Below are 15499 nucleotides of genomic sequence, written 5' to 3' on the forward strand. Positions count from 1 at the left end.
TTAATCTCGGCGACCCCTTTTTACAATCCCCACTCTGCGACGACCCCCCATCCACACAGCAATAGAAGAATAGACAAAAACAATCCATATTTTCGATGGTCTTAGGCGACCCCTGGCAAATCGTCAATCGACCCCTAAATGGGTCGCGACCCACAGGTTGAGAACCCCTGTCTTATTAGTGGTGTACAAGAATGGGCCGAGCACTCTCTAGATATCCGGCTTAGAACAGCTGCTGACCTGGGAAAAAAAATGAAGGGATTTGGTTACGTGAACTGTCACAGCAGCCCTGCGACAAAAGACAATGGGCAGACAAGATATAGTGTTGTTCAATTAATCGCTATAAGTTACCTTGCAATTCTCGCCCTTAGCGTACCGTATCCCTTGTCTAGGAGGAAATCAGTACCGTCACAGTGGAGAAGAAATGTAACTTAAATTAAATTTAATACTCCTGTGGGCAAGGGGTGAGTGTGAATTCAATCTCGAGAACGTTCAGAAAAACATTCAGTAGCACATAGCAAATAGACAAGCAGTCGCCATTATGTAGTCTGCAAGACTTAAACTCATAAAGAAAAAAAGTGTTTTAAAAAATATATCGTGGCCTTTGACAATCTACATCAAATAAGATGAAAGTATTACCTGGCATACGTTAGGTGTTCTGGAGCTTTTGTTAGTAATATGCCAGGTTAATCATCATCTGTCGGTCATATGTATCCATATATAAAAAGATTGTATTAAAAGAAATTACATATTACTCCAATTTTTTCTATAGACATATTATTAGCGGCCCCCGTAAGGGGAAAAAGCCGCTATTAGGTTTGTGCAAAATGTCCGTCTGTCCGTCTGTCCGTCTGTCCGTCTGTCCGTCTGTCCGTCTGTCACACTCAGATCTCGAAAACTAGAAGAGATATGAAAAATATTATTTCATCATTAAATCCGGCTTGAAAAGTTTAGGTGCAACGGCTACTTTTGGTTTTCTAAAAGCAAACCGTTTAATTTATAAAATTAATTATGCAAGCGATTTTTTCATAAAAATACACCAATTCTAAAACAATTACGTAAATGTAAGGGAGGCAATGTTACAATATGCTAACAAAGATGGACAATTTTTGTGTATTTTCAGTATCACTAAGTCAAATATATTTTTAAATGTACAGGAAATGTTTACAACAAATACAAATAATAGTTAAAGACGTTTTTTCTGGTCAACTAGCAGCTAAAATTAAAAGAAAACATTTCTGTTTGTTTATAAAGGCTAATAATGCACTTTGTATGTAAATATCACGCACATTTTTTTAAATGGACTTTTTATGCAGCGATTTTCGTGCAGTAGCGTAACGTCGCAACATGATCAGGTGCTAAACCAATTCCTTAAACTTTTTTTAAAAATCAGATTTTATTTATTTTTTGTTTAGTGCCCCCATCCGAATAAAAGAAGCTTATTTTTGTGCGTTTTGTCTGTTGGTCGGTCTGTCCGTCACGATTAGATTTAAAAAACTAGAACTCTAAAAGCTATTGAAAATCTGATTTACCCTTTAATGTTCCTCCCATAACATCTCAATAGTTTTAAGTATCTAAAATTGATTGTTCCGGATTTTTTTGTGCAAAACTAATCAACGCCAACAAATGTTTGTTTGCTCTTCTAACTTATATTACATTCAATTTCCATGCTTAAACGTTGCAAAAACACATTATCAATAATATGTTGTTCCGTTTTTTATGTAAATAGCATATTAATGCTAAATCATAATCTCTATACTGACTTATATTTCATTAAGTGTAAAAATGTTCCGGATATTGTTTTATAAAACATGAATTATGCCTAATGATTGTTTGAAATCGCATAAGGCTTTTAAAAAAAGTAATTTACTAGAATTAATTACTGAAAATTACTTTTTAGACATTTAATTTTCTTGTAAAACATAACATAGAAGTTTTGTAATCGATAAAGAAAGTTCCGGATTTTGTTTCTTACAAATCGTCGCCAGAAATTTCCGAATTTATTTAAAAATCTACTAACGCCAAATAATTGTTTGAACTCCCTCTTCTAATTAATAAACAAACAATCTTCTCATTTACGAAATAATGTTTTTACGGATTTTTATGAAAAATATTTTAACTCACTACTCTCTTACAGTACATTTAACTTTCTACCTAAAACATTAAAAAATCTAATTATCGTTAATATTATGTTCCGATTTTTAAGGAAAACAGAATCCAAACACCAAAGTAAGGTATGAAAATCTCTCCACGTGGCTGTAGTACATCTAATTTTTATACGAGACCATCCAAAAAATTTAATTAACGGTATTACATTTATCTGAAATTCTCTTTTTCTTTTACTATTTATACAAACATCCGGAACAATCAATCTATTATATAAACTTTTCAATTGTGTTCATACCTAAAAATTATTGCGATGTTTTGAAACGTAAAATAAAGGTTAATCAATTTTTAATAACTTTTAGTTGTTTTTTTTATATCAAGATAACGGACAGACCGACTGACAGACAAAACGCAAAAACAATGTGGCTTTGATCCTTTTTAAATAATATCTATTAGAACTCAGTGCACCAATGTCTATGAACCCTCGTTAAATATCTCGTGTAAATAAAGACATTTTTTTTTATGGTACCGGTACTAGCCTATTGTGAGGTAATGGAATTTTTTTTCTTTGACGTCATATGAATGGACTCTTTAAATGTAATGTTAAAAGAACGCACTCGGTGCACCAATGTCTATTAACCCTCGAAAAAATTGCTTGTATTAATGAAAACATATTTTAGTCTAACTAAGCCGTGTGACGTAGTGTTTTTTTTTCCTTTGACGTCACATGGAATGAATTCTTTAAATGAAATGCTAAAAGAACGCACTCGGTGCACCAATGTCTATTAACCCTCGAAAAAATTGCTTGTATTAATGAAAACATATTTTAGTCTAACTAAGCCGTGTGACGTAGTGTTTTTTTTTCCTTTGACGTCACATGGAATGAATTCTTTAAATGAAATGCTAAAAGAACGCACTCGGTGCACCAATGTCTATGAACACTCGAGAAATGGCTCGTGTTGATAAAGGTGATTTTTAGTCTAGCTAGGCCGTGTGACGTAGTGTTTTTTTTTTCCTTTGACGTCATATGGAATGAATTCTTTAAATGAAATGCTAAAAGAACGCACTCGGTGCACCAATGTCTATGAACACTCGATAAAAGGCTCGTAATGATGAAGGCGATTTTTAGTCTAGCTAGGCCGTGTGACGTAGTGTTTTTTTTTCCTTTGATGTCATATGGAATGAATTCTTTAAATGAAATGCTTAAAGAACGCACTCGGTGCACCAAAGTCTATGAACACTCGATAAATGGCTCTTATAGATGAAGGCGATTTTTAGTCTAGCTAGGCCGTGTGACGTAGTGTTTTTTTTCCCTCTGACGTTATATGGAATTAATTCTTCAAATGAAATGAAAAAAGAACTCGGTATAGTAATGTTTATTAAGCCTCGTTATGTGACTCGCGTTTAAAAAAGGAATGATATCTTGATTTAGATCTAATCTAGATTTTTTAAACTAGATCTAGATTTTTATTACAGTATATCTAGATCTGGATTTATATTCTAATTAAAATTATTTTAGAGTCTAGATCTAGAATTTCTAGATCTAGTTTAGACTAAAATAGACTAGATTAAGATGTAGAATTTCAATTTCTAAACTTAAAGTGTAAAAAAAAAAGTGTAGATTTTCATTTCCAAACGTTTTGATCAATATTGTAATGTTTTAATATACTAAAACTAATCTACTATTTTTTTATTAAATTTAAATTTAAATTTACGGCAAATTAATCTTTGAAACATTATTACTTTTGACCATCGGATGGCTGCCTGGTCGTGCGGTTTGCGCGCTGGACTGTCGTTCAGATTTATGGATGGCCCAGGGTTCAAACCCTGCCCGCTCCCAACCCCCGTCGTCCTGCGGGAGGTTTGGACTAGGAAGTAATTATCTTCAACTCTGAAGGAACATCCAAAACGTGTAAAACATTTTACATCAAAATTAAATCACCTCTTGAATATTATTTGCGAATATGCAGATCCGACAGGGATCCGACTTCGACGGGGGCCGCCTCTGAGTTTGTGTAACACAAACTCTCTTTGTAATCTTGTTTTTTTATTTAATTGCTGCCTGCATTAACTAGCTCAAAACCTAAACTTATGTGTTTCAAAGTCTAGTTCTTAACTTGTTCCACAATAAATATGTAGATCACCTAATTATTCAAATAACTTATTATTTTATTTGAAACTTGCTGCGTTTTACAATTTAATGGAGTACTTTTAGTAGGCAATTAGAAAGCAAACCATGTCAGTTGATACAGTAACCTGAAATTCTACGTCTGACAAATGTGGTATTAACATTTTGATCAATAGTGAACATGCTAATTCTGAATGACTTTGATTGATGGGTGTAGGAGATTTGATACTAGCAATTACACCGTTATAACATTCCATGTAAACAGAGTAATGAAAACAACACTCATTAACATTCACTGTTTGAAAATTTAAGATGAATCAATCAACAGGACAGTGATTTTAGTCAAGCCTTTTTTTTCTAGATGAAATGATAAACGAAAGGTCACTGTCTGAATATACTGCCATAGTGAAAGGCCGTATCAGAGGTCCCCCTTTCAGACCTTACAATCTATTAATGGAAGAATACGACGAAAAGGTCATCTGTATCTTTGAATGACGTATAACTAGAGTGTCAACTTTCCAGCACAACCACCAACCATACATCCCCAAACGTTCGTCAGGTACCCATTAGAATAGGGTTCAAAACCCCAGTCCTCACACGGAATTCGAACTCAAGGCCCTTCGGTTTAGAAGCCAAGCGCTTGACCTCTCAGCTACCAGAACTATTGTATAACGAAAATAACAGACATTACAGAAGACTAAGATCTGGAACTTTTTAACATTTGCTTGTAAGGACAATGGAAGAAGTCGACGAACTTCTTAACATATCAGTTTATAAAAGACTTATCAGCACAGTGAATGACAATGTCAATGACTTTGACTTAGATATCATTGTTATCACCATACCGACAACTCTAGTTGTAATGCTGGACCTTATGTCCAACATGATCAACATTTTGGTGTTCGCTGCCCAAGGTCTTGAGACGTCAGTCAACATCAGCCTCTTCACCATCTCTCTAATGGACCTGGTTCGAATCGTTTTCTTGCTAATATCCATTTTTTATTTAAAACCGTTTGCTGACTTCATGGAAGTCCCAGAATCGCTTTTTGAAGTTTTCTATGTGACTGTAGCAAGTCCCTTAGGCAGCGCAATTCGAATCACTCTTCACATTACTGTGTATATCGCCATAGAGAGATGCCTGTGTGTTGTGTTCCCTATAAAAATTAAAAGAATTATAACAAGGAAGACTACGGTGTGTATCATCTTAGCTATTATTGGTTTAAATGGAGTCACCTTGTATCCAATTTATTCGGTGTATTCATTATCATGGGATTTCTACTTCCTGCGGAACAGTTCCGGCGACGGAAGCGACTTCCTGAAAAACTGGTCTGAGACGATAGAAAACACATTTTTGTTTCACTCCATGCTGATTGTCAGTGGATTAGGAACCTTAGTCGTGTGCACGGCTTTGCTTGTAGACCAATACACCCGGAGATCGGATTGGCGCAAGACCGCTGCAAGACATTTCGGCGACAGACGGAAGTGCCTTTCGGCGCGGGATCGAAAAACGATGAAGCTTGTCGTTGTCATAGCAACACTCTTGATCGTCTGCTTCACCCCCACGGTGGTGGACAGTATGATAGTCATCCTAACACCTGACTACTACTTCTGGGAAGGTTACAGCTCATTGTTTCATTACCTCTATAACATTTCGTTACTCTGTCTGTCCATAAACTCAACCCTAAACATGTTTATATATTACAAGATGAGCTCTCGATACAGAAATACTTTTAAAGAACTCTTTTGCAGCAAGCTGTGTCTCTAAGCGACGCTTGTATCAAAAGCTTATTTCATGTAACCACCTTTTTCCCCTTCTATTTCTACTCAGGCCGGATTTAATGGAGGGCAGAAGGGGCTGCTGGACCGGATACTCCAAAAGAGAAGGGCTTCACAATAGAGATAAAAAAAAATATCATAATTTCGACAGATTTTTTTTTTTGGTAAACATCTTTTTTTTTGTTCGCATTTTTATCGACTATACTTTAAATCTCAAAGTTGGCAACACCGTCGTGCTTAACAGGTGTCCGATTATAGCGTGCTGGTAACATATAAATGCAGGTCCGGATTTACGGCAGTGCTCCCACCCAGGGCGTTATCCTCCACAAACTATATAATAGATATTTTTACAACTAAAATAGGCATATTAAATATTAAAAAAGAAGTGAAAAGAGATTAAATTTATAGCCACTCTATTTCTTTGATCTAAATTATGCCATGCTTTTAGATATAAGTAGACTATTAGGTCTATAATATGTGAATTTGTTCTTAAAACTTTGGAAAAAAGTGTATGGGCTTCTACTAAAATACTACGCCGGGGACTGGCCTTAACTTGCTTAAATCCGGCCCTGTTTCTACTATTCAAAAATGGAAGGAAAAGATGGTACTTGTTGTGAACTCTTGAACTACACTTTATGGAAAAACAAGTCAGTGTCTATCAAAAGACCCAAGGGATTGATTATCAAGCGAAAATGTATATTTAATACACAATAATCAAAGTAAATATATAGTGATTATAGTGTCAAAACAATCACATGCTGAAGTACCACATAGCTAAATAGAAAACAGCATCTTACAACCATAGATTCTAGAACTCTCAGGTCTATAACTAGTGATGGGCAAAAGTTAACTAAAAAGTTAGAAACTTTTAGCTTTACTAAAAAAAAAATTAGTTAAGGCCGTTGTTTAACTAGAAAAAAAAAGTTTATATAAAATCGTAGTTGAATTAATTTTTTTTTTAGTTACAAACTAACAAGTTTAATTAAAATTTGTAAAACTTTTCAACATGTGGTCAGGGTTGAAACGCACTCCCTGTTTTCTGGTCATGTGATATCACTAACTTTGATTATCAAAAAAATGATGCAGTTAACAACTATTTAGACAGTCTGCATTTGAAGAGGGTAAAGTAAGATCCTGGTAGAAGTTATGGGAGTAAATATTTGCACTTGAAAGTAGCAGTATTATAAAATGTTAAACATTTTTTGCCAAAAGCTTCTATGCAGTATTATGAATGAGATTGTTCCAAATTTTTTTGTGAGTCACGTGGTGTTTAATTTCTGTTTCTCGTGGGAGTCTGATTAGTGAGTTAGGTCAATATTTAGTGGTTTTAATCAATTCATTTGCAGCAAACAATTTTTTTTTAACTGCAGGAACATCAAGTACACCCTTTTATAGTCTTAAGACTTATTATTGAGATCTAGTAAGTCTAAATCAACAGCTAGGCCTATATAGATTTAAAAGCATTAGGGTAACCAACTCTAGAAAAAAAATCTTAATCCACACCCTCTCTGACCATAAAGTAAATAGACTGTGTCCAACTGATTTTAACAACCTGGTCAGCTAGAAATACACATGACCACGTGTAGGCCTAGTGTACTGTACGTGTGTAGTCGATAATACTGCAAGACTACCCTGCATTAAGAGTTATACAATAGTGTTTGCTTAATGTGGAGTGGTCAGACAAGAAAATAACACACTGGAGTGGCTAGTCAAACATGTTCGTAGATACATCTTTACACTAAAATAGTTATACACCCTCCCTGCCCAGAAAGTAAATAGACAGTGTGTCTGACTGATTTTAACAACCTGGCCAGATAGACGTACACGTGTAGGTCTATATAGTGGACTGAGTGTGCAGTCCATAATGACAAGATCACCCAGTTTTTTTTCCCTTGCGCGTTTAACGGTTATGCAATAGTGTTAGTTGTATTTTTAGGGTTAGGACAAGAAAATAGCACATCGGCATGGTTAGCATGTATTTTACACTATAAAATAGTTATACAGGTCAAATGTTTTTAAAACTCCAACGATTTCGTTTCTATTTCTTTAGATACTATATCTAAATTTGAAATTCTAAATTTATGTTATTTAATGAGATTTTAAACTTTTCCGTTATATAATAAGTTAATATAATGTTTTTAAAAAAAAGAGTACCATTATTTTCTAAAGGTTTTAATTCAAGGCAAAAATACAAGCACACATATTTATTTAGACATTTTTATTTTATTGTGCATTAACGTTTATGTAAGAAACATATTCCTTAATACTGATTTTATCATAGATAAATATTACTAGAATGTTAAAAGAATAAGATCGAACCGTAGGCATACAGTCGGATATTATATCTATATAGGTCTAGTTCAACCCCGCCCCCCCCCCCCCCGAAAAAAAAAGTTTGTAATAGTTTAATTAACTTTCTTTAGTTTAACTATCTTTTGAAATCCATGATAAACTAATAGTTTAACTACTTTATTTTAGTTGAAAACTAGTTTTAGTTTAACTTTTAAAAGTTAGTTTAGTTCCCATCTCTATCTATAATATACATGGTAGTACTTGAAGGGTTCTCACTCCACATAACCAATAGACCACTAAGATCACATCAAATAAACATAGAACTACTCTTACTTTGCAACCAAGATGCTATCCCATGACAATTGTATTAAACATAAGGCAAGAAACTCAACGAAATTCAAGATATTGGGAAGCTAATTTATAACAATGAAAATAAATATATTTTATACAATGTTAAAAATTCGTTTTCGCCGGTAGGAAACAAACATAAGCGTTAAAACCACATCCTTTGTAATTGACGAATACGTCACAGTATTTAGAACACAATAAAAATAGTTCATAAATACAATTCCGATGTCTATCTTATAACCAAGCCTTTGCTAAACCTTATTATCAGTAAGCTTAAGCCGAACTTCTGGCAAGCAGCAGATAGTTTGTCAACCAGGGACTGTAGCTGAATATCAGAATCAGCCACAATAGCTGCATCATCAGCATACAGGAGTTCCCTGACGAGTAGCTTCTAACCTTGGTTTTTGCCCGCAGCCTTGATACATTAAATAGTTTTCCAGAGGATCTTGTATGGAGAAACACACCTTCGTTTATGTCGCTGTACGCATAATGCAGTAGACAGGAGAAGAATATGCCAAACAGAGTAGGTGCGAGCACGCATCCCTGCTTGACACCACTGCAAACCTCAAAAGGTGCTGATTGGGCTCCATTGAATTTGACAGTACATTTAGTTTCCTCGTGAAAACACTCAATTAACTTCAGTAGTTTCGGAGGGCAACCTATTTTCCTCAGGAGTTTGAAAAGGCCACTTCTGCTGACCATGTCAAAAGCTTTAGTCAGATCAACAAAAACAATGTAAAGGGGTCTGTCTCTTACTCTCAACTTTTGGAGGGATACCTGCAACAGAATCCAAGACAGTCTCCACTCAGGAAATAGCAAAGCTTTATTTGATGGCATTAAAGCGGCCCTGGGTCCAACAGTGTCTAAGCCTGCCTCCCTTCTATCCACACACAAATGTAGACACGAAATATTCTCTTCTCATTCTTTTTCTTTCTTTTCTCTCTTATTCTGGTTATCAAATTCGCAGCTTCTATTCACTTTTCTTCATATAAAAATATTTAGTAGAAATTGATTTATTGACCATTAAATAGCAAAGCTTTATTTGATGGCATTAAAGCGGCCCTGGGTCCAACAGTGTCTAAGCCTGCCTCCCTTCTATCCACACACAAATGTAGACACGAAATATCCTCTTCTCATTCTTTTTCTTTCTTTTCTCTCTTATTCTTGTTATCAAATTCGCAGCTTCTATTCACTTTTCTTCATATAAAAATATTTAGTAGAAATTGATTTATTGACCATTAAATAGCAAAGCTTTATTTGATGGCATTAAAGCGGCCCTGGGTCCAACAGTGTCTAAGCCTGCCTCCCTTCTATCCACACACAAATGTAGACACGAAATATTCTCTTCTCATTCTTTTTCTTTCTTTTCTCTCTTATTCTGGTTATCAAATTCGCAGCTTCTATTCACTTTTCTTCATATAAAAATATTTAGTAGAAATTGATTTATTGACCATTAAAGTTCACACACTAGCATACACAGTTTCAGGAATTCACTCATTTTATTAAATATGTTGCATAATGAGATTAATGACATAATTGTTTTTTTCGTATTTTCAGGGCCTCCTTATATGGGGTCCTCCAGCAATCCAGGGCCGGCTTTAATTTAGGCAAACTAGGCAGCTGCCTAGAGCATCCGATTGATGGGGGCCTCGCACAGGACTATAATATACATGGTAGTACTTGAAGGGTTGTTATTCCACATAACCATTAGACCACTAAAATCACATCAAATAAACATAGAACTACTCTTACTTTTCAACCAAGATGTTATCCTATGACAATTGTAGTAAACATAAGACAGGAAACACAACGAAATTTAAGATGTTGGGAAGCTAATTTATAACAATAAAAATAAATATATGTTATACAATGTTTGATATTTGTCATTCCGTAGGGGGCACATATTTTGGAAAATAAAATTTAGCGAAACATGGATCAAATCTCGAACATAGCAGAATTCTACGGATCTATGTTAATAGCAAAGCGATATGTCTCTTCTTTGTTCAGGGTCTATTCATGAATGCTAAGATCTACTTCTTAGCCTACTTATGTTCGAAGACCATTGTTTCTTCCTTTTGGTGAAACGTCGAACATAATTGCTAGTCTGCTGTAGTCTGCTAGTCTGCTGTAGATGTGGTATAGGCGCTATAAGAAATTGTTCAATTATAGGTACAGGAAGGCTTTTAATTCATTGAGTAGGTTTCGTTCTTAATGTGTGTCTATTTCGTTTGGGCACACTGTCATGTACTTTATTTGTGCTGATTACGCGAATGTTCGTTGTATCACCCCAAAACCTTTTCTGGTATTATTAGAGTGTTCATGGTGTAAATACATCTTCTTCATGCTAAATTTTTTTTGTTGCGTATATCTACTAGAGCTATTGAGTAACGTCACCACAACATATAGACTGAAATAAACTATATATATAGTTTGTCCATCGTGGTTCGATGAAGACCACTTTGTCATTCAGGAGGCTGAGGGCTTTGCACTGGGGTTTTATGCCTCCTCGTGTGGCTGGTGAGACCCATGTGAGCCCGGAATGTTCGGCCGCACACTGGGCAGGTTATTCCAGCTGGAGCTAGTGTCATTGGTCTTGCTTTTCTTCTCTGGCGTTTTTCTTCTGCCAGCGTTGTTCTTTTTTCCTCAGCAACCTGTGCGCCAGTTTCCACAGCGCGACGCCATGATGCTCTGTCATGTGACTCTGTACTCAAATAAACTACACATTTGGTAGCAGACATTATTTTAATTATGATAAATAAAAGGTTCACAATGTACTGGCAACTTCAGCCATCAATGAATCATATAATATATCTTCCACGTCATCCAAAATGAAATTCCAAAAGTACACATCTAGCAATACCTCCAACGTATTACAACACACGTCTGTATCCTTCAATATCTCTAGGGTTTACTGCTTGACCATGTTATTGACACCCCACAATTCAACTGTGGAATCTTGTCTCTCACGTGACACATCATGAGCAGGAATGTACCATGTACTTCGTGCTGCCCACCTAATAAGGCTTGTGTTCGAGTCCGAAGATCAGTGAGGAATGCAGTATTTCTTGTGGTTGCGCAGTCCCAGCTGTGTCCTACATATTTTGGCACATCCAGGGCAAGCATAACCATTGTCCGCAAGTGGTCGATTTAGATTTTTTTTCGCCGTCTGCGTTTGTCCTCAGCAGCTGATTTTCTCTTGGTCTCAAATGTGTATCCCGCGGCCTTCGTGAGTGACCTCCAGCTGTCTCGTTCTGAGGCCGCATGCAACCAGGTGCTCTCTTCTATGTCAGCCAAGTTGCTTCCGAACTAATACATTCACAACAGCTATAAATGATGATGTGACAGACGCCCTATTACCCTATTCACTTCACCTACAATTACCTAAGACCGGCCCTGAGCAATCTGTCCAATGTCACAACTTAACATGACCCCTTACAACTAGCGTTTCAATATTTCACGTTTTCAATATCGCCCACATTGTCTGCAAGAAACAATACAGAATCTATCATAAAACTTGTATTTGACTTGAAGTTGATCTTATAGACTTCATATCCATCCATCCCAGTGGCGCTACAGCCCATGGAGGGCTCTGTCCTGCTTCAACACATCCTTCCATTCAGATCTCACCTGGGCCTTTCGTCTCCACGCCCTGACCCCAAGCTGCTTCAGATCTGCTTCTACATCATCAATCCTATAGACCAGGGGTGGGCAACCTTTTTGTATCAAGGGCCGCATTAACAAAATTTTGGGAATGGGGGGCCGCATATATATATATATATATTTTTTATATGTGTGTGTGTGTGTGTGTGTGTATATATATATACTTACACCTTAGAAAAATACGCTAGTTAACTGTATAATGTCTTTTAATTCATATTTATACTGTATCATACATTCACTTTTCCTTTTTTTCACATTCCAAATTGAGGAATTACTAGAGTTAGCAATTTCTGAAACCAATTTAACAATTTTTTTTTTATTTGCTATTGTCTTTTCATATTACATTTCACCACAAATGTACAGTTGTACTTAATGTGAGGAATTTAACTATTTACACTCGTGCGTAATGTTCCTGAATTGTGGAACTAGCTTTCTAGTTGTTATACTTGTGACTGCTGTCAAATTATAGTCATTCACCACCGACCTGTGATTACACTTGTTTATTTTCCACAAGAAAAATACTTGTTCACATATGTATGTGTACCAAAATAATGTTAAAACTTAGCTGCAAAGTTTTTTTAAAGTGTGGAAATACAGCTTCTGGCACCCATTAAGCTACCGTGGAAGTACTGACTTCTCTTACAGGTTATAATTTGCATGGCGTTATGTTCTCTGGAGCTGAATCAGCTTCTGCACTAAATAGTGAGCTGATGGTATTGAAAACTGGTTCTTGACGTCTTAAAATTTGCCTTCATAAATTTCATAATTAAGGAATCCAAATAAGTCTGGTAATATTAACCATTTCACTAGAAATATTTTCACCTTTCAACAAAGGAAAATGACAAAACCTATTTTTCCCCGCTGGCCTGGAGAAATGGGAACGCCTTGTTTGAAAAATTTAACATGCATTACATAAGCAAGCAACCCATTGCAATAGCTACCATGAAAAACATAAAATGTCTTCCACTCTTCATTAGAAATATTAGTTTCAAAATCACAGTCAATATCCTTCTAAGAATATGGACATTTCTACTTTGAGAATTTATATTCTTCTCATTACCTTGCCCATGCTAAGCCAGCGGATGCGTCGGAATATTTAGTTTATATATCTACAAGTACTTTTCTATACGATACTGCCTGTGGTTATGACCGTAAGTCTGATGTTTTTATTAACTTTTAATGGCACTTATAATTGGATGAGAATTCATGCAGCTTTATGCAAACTTTTCTGTTTAGAGTTTATGGTTGGGATATTCTTTAAAAAAAAAGTTTTTCTCAGTCAAAGATCGAGCTCCATCAGTTGTTACACTTGCCATCTTGTTCCAATCATTCCCAACATTCAACACAGTTCTTCAAAGCATTGAAGAAATACTGGCCTGATATTGTGTCTTTGACTTTATATAATGAGAGAGTTTCGATAATTTGTAGGGAAATTTAGAATTATTTTTAATAGATTAGCATTTTTATATGTATATACTGTGAATACACATGATTTCTGTAGGTATTCGCGGGCCGCATAAAACACTTCAGCGGGCCGCATGTGGCCCGCGGGGCGTAATTTGCCCACCCCTGCTATAGACTTCATAACCAAGTCGATATATAACAATATTGTTAAAATGGGTTACTAAAACAATTACCCGGGTAAACAAAATAGCAAGTTAAAGTATACTTTTGTTTTTTTAGATTTAGAAGTTAATTGATCTTTGAACAAAATAGTTCCTTAAAAGTATTTTTATATTTTAAGTTCATGGTATAGTAGATGATTATGGTGGAAGTAGAATTGACAATACCAAACAAATAAATCATAGCCCAGGTGTCTCTGAATATACTGTAATATTTCCCGCCCATGTAGAACTCTGGCATAAACACGGTGACCAGTGAAGTGCAGGTCAGCGGAATGTAAGAGATGACCATAGAAGTGGCCACAGTGACCACCAACACCTCCGACTTCCGGTCACGTGACGACACGGATGAGCGCTGCTTGCTCTCTGCGCTGTTCTTCATCCTCCATTTTGTTTGACGTCGAAGATGTATGACGAGGATTGACGTCAATACGATCACACAGCACAGGCCGATGACGACAAGAATGACGTGCATGAGAGCTGAGAGGCCCTGCGTCTGCGCTCTGTTGCTGTTGAAAGCAACTCCTAAAAATGTCATGTTTCTGTCTTTGTTATACTTCCAGGTCAAATACATGGTCGAATATTCAGGAATAACTGTGAGTGAATTCATGGCGTTTATCATCACAATGATAATTTTCGACCTTGTAGGAGTAATGATATTTTTAATTGTCAGCGGAAACAGAATACAGAGACATCGCTCTGCTGTTATGTAGACGATCACCCACAGCGTCACACGGCACCCGAAGCCTGACGTCAACGCCCCAGTAATGCCATACAGGTCGGTGAAGTAAATCGGCGCCCCGGCGTTGTCAATGTAAGGGTTAAAACAAATGTTCGCCCACTGTATGCAGACGATCCTCAACATGTCCGACATGGCGATGGTGAAGAAGCTGATGTTGATGGAGCTGTTCAATCCTTGCTTGATGAAGACAGCCATATTGATGACGTTAGCTGTCATTCCCATGATTCCCAGGAGCGTGCTGACACAGGAGTTGATAACGAGGCTGAAAAGGAATGATGGGAAAAGTGGTGGAGAATAGCTTGACGTCGATTGGTTGACCACAAGATTGGAGTGATTGAGTTCCATGGTTGCTTATGACGTCACTGAAATATAAGATAAGATTGTAAACCTAAATGACAAATTTCATTTGCAAAGCTTCTCAATGAAGTTTTATTTTTCACCATTATTATCGTATCTTATCTTATCTTATCTTTTATATTACAGAGTAGATTACAGACGATACTTCAAAAAAAGAAGACAATAGCCTACGTCTTATGCATTTCATATGTCAATCTAGTCATACATTGTAATCAATTACTTAAACTCTGTTAAGTTGTTAGTTTTCCTGGCTGATTTAGACAACACATTCCATTCTCTAATGGCACTAGAGAAGAAGGAGCACTTGTACGAATTTGTTCTAGTGTATGGAATAAGAAATGTGCCTCTATCTTTTTGTCTTTCTGAGCATTTCATTAGGTTTTGTTTTTCTTTTTGTAAATTATGGTTCAGATTTTTATGTATTATAGCTACTTTACTTTTTATTCTTATGTCCCGAAGTGTCTCTAAGTT

The 15499-nt window shown here is 36.0% G+C and overlaps 2 protein-coding genes across 2 annotated transcripts; one reads left to right on the forward strand and one right to left on the reverse strand.

Moving 5' to 3' along the window:
* The first annotated feature begins 4967 nt into the window (after positions 1–4967).
* LOC129924839 (neuropeptides capa receptor-like) lies at positions 4968–5996 on the forward strand. Its single transcript, XM_056022140.1, has one exon. The coding sequence runs from the start codon at positions 4968–4970 to the stop codon at positions 5994–5996; it is 1029 nt and encodes a 342-aa protein (XP_055878115.1).
* Positions 5997–13999: 8003 nt separating this feature from the next.
* LOC106076552 (proto-oncogene Mas-like) lies at positions 14000–15016 on the reverse strand. The gene has a single exon (XM_013237377.2). It carries the CDS (start codon positions 15014–15016, stop codon positions 14000–14002), a length of 1017 nt encoding a protein of 338 aa, XP_013092831.2.
* Positions 15017–15499: the final 483 nt, after the last annotated feature.

This window comes from Biomphalaria glabrata, chromosome 2 (assembly GCF_947242115.1).
Source record: "Biomphalaria glabrata chromosome 2, xgBioGlab47.1, whole genome shotgun sequence".
NCBI lineage: Eukaryota > Metazoa > Mollusca > Gastropoda > Planorbidae > Biomphalaria > Biomphalaria glabrata.

Bases quoted from the DNA above. Each gene is read 5' to 3' on its own strand.
- LOC129924839 (XM_056022140.1), top strand. From the start codon at position 4,968: ATGGAAGAAGTCGACGAACTTCTTAACATATCAGTTTATAAAAGACTT.
- LOC106076552 (XM_013237377.2), bottom strand. From the start codon at position 15,016: ATGGAACTCAATCACTCCAATCTTGTGGTCAACCAATCGACGTCAAGC.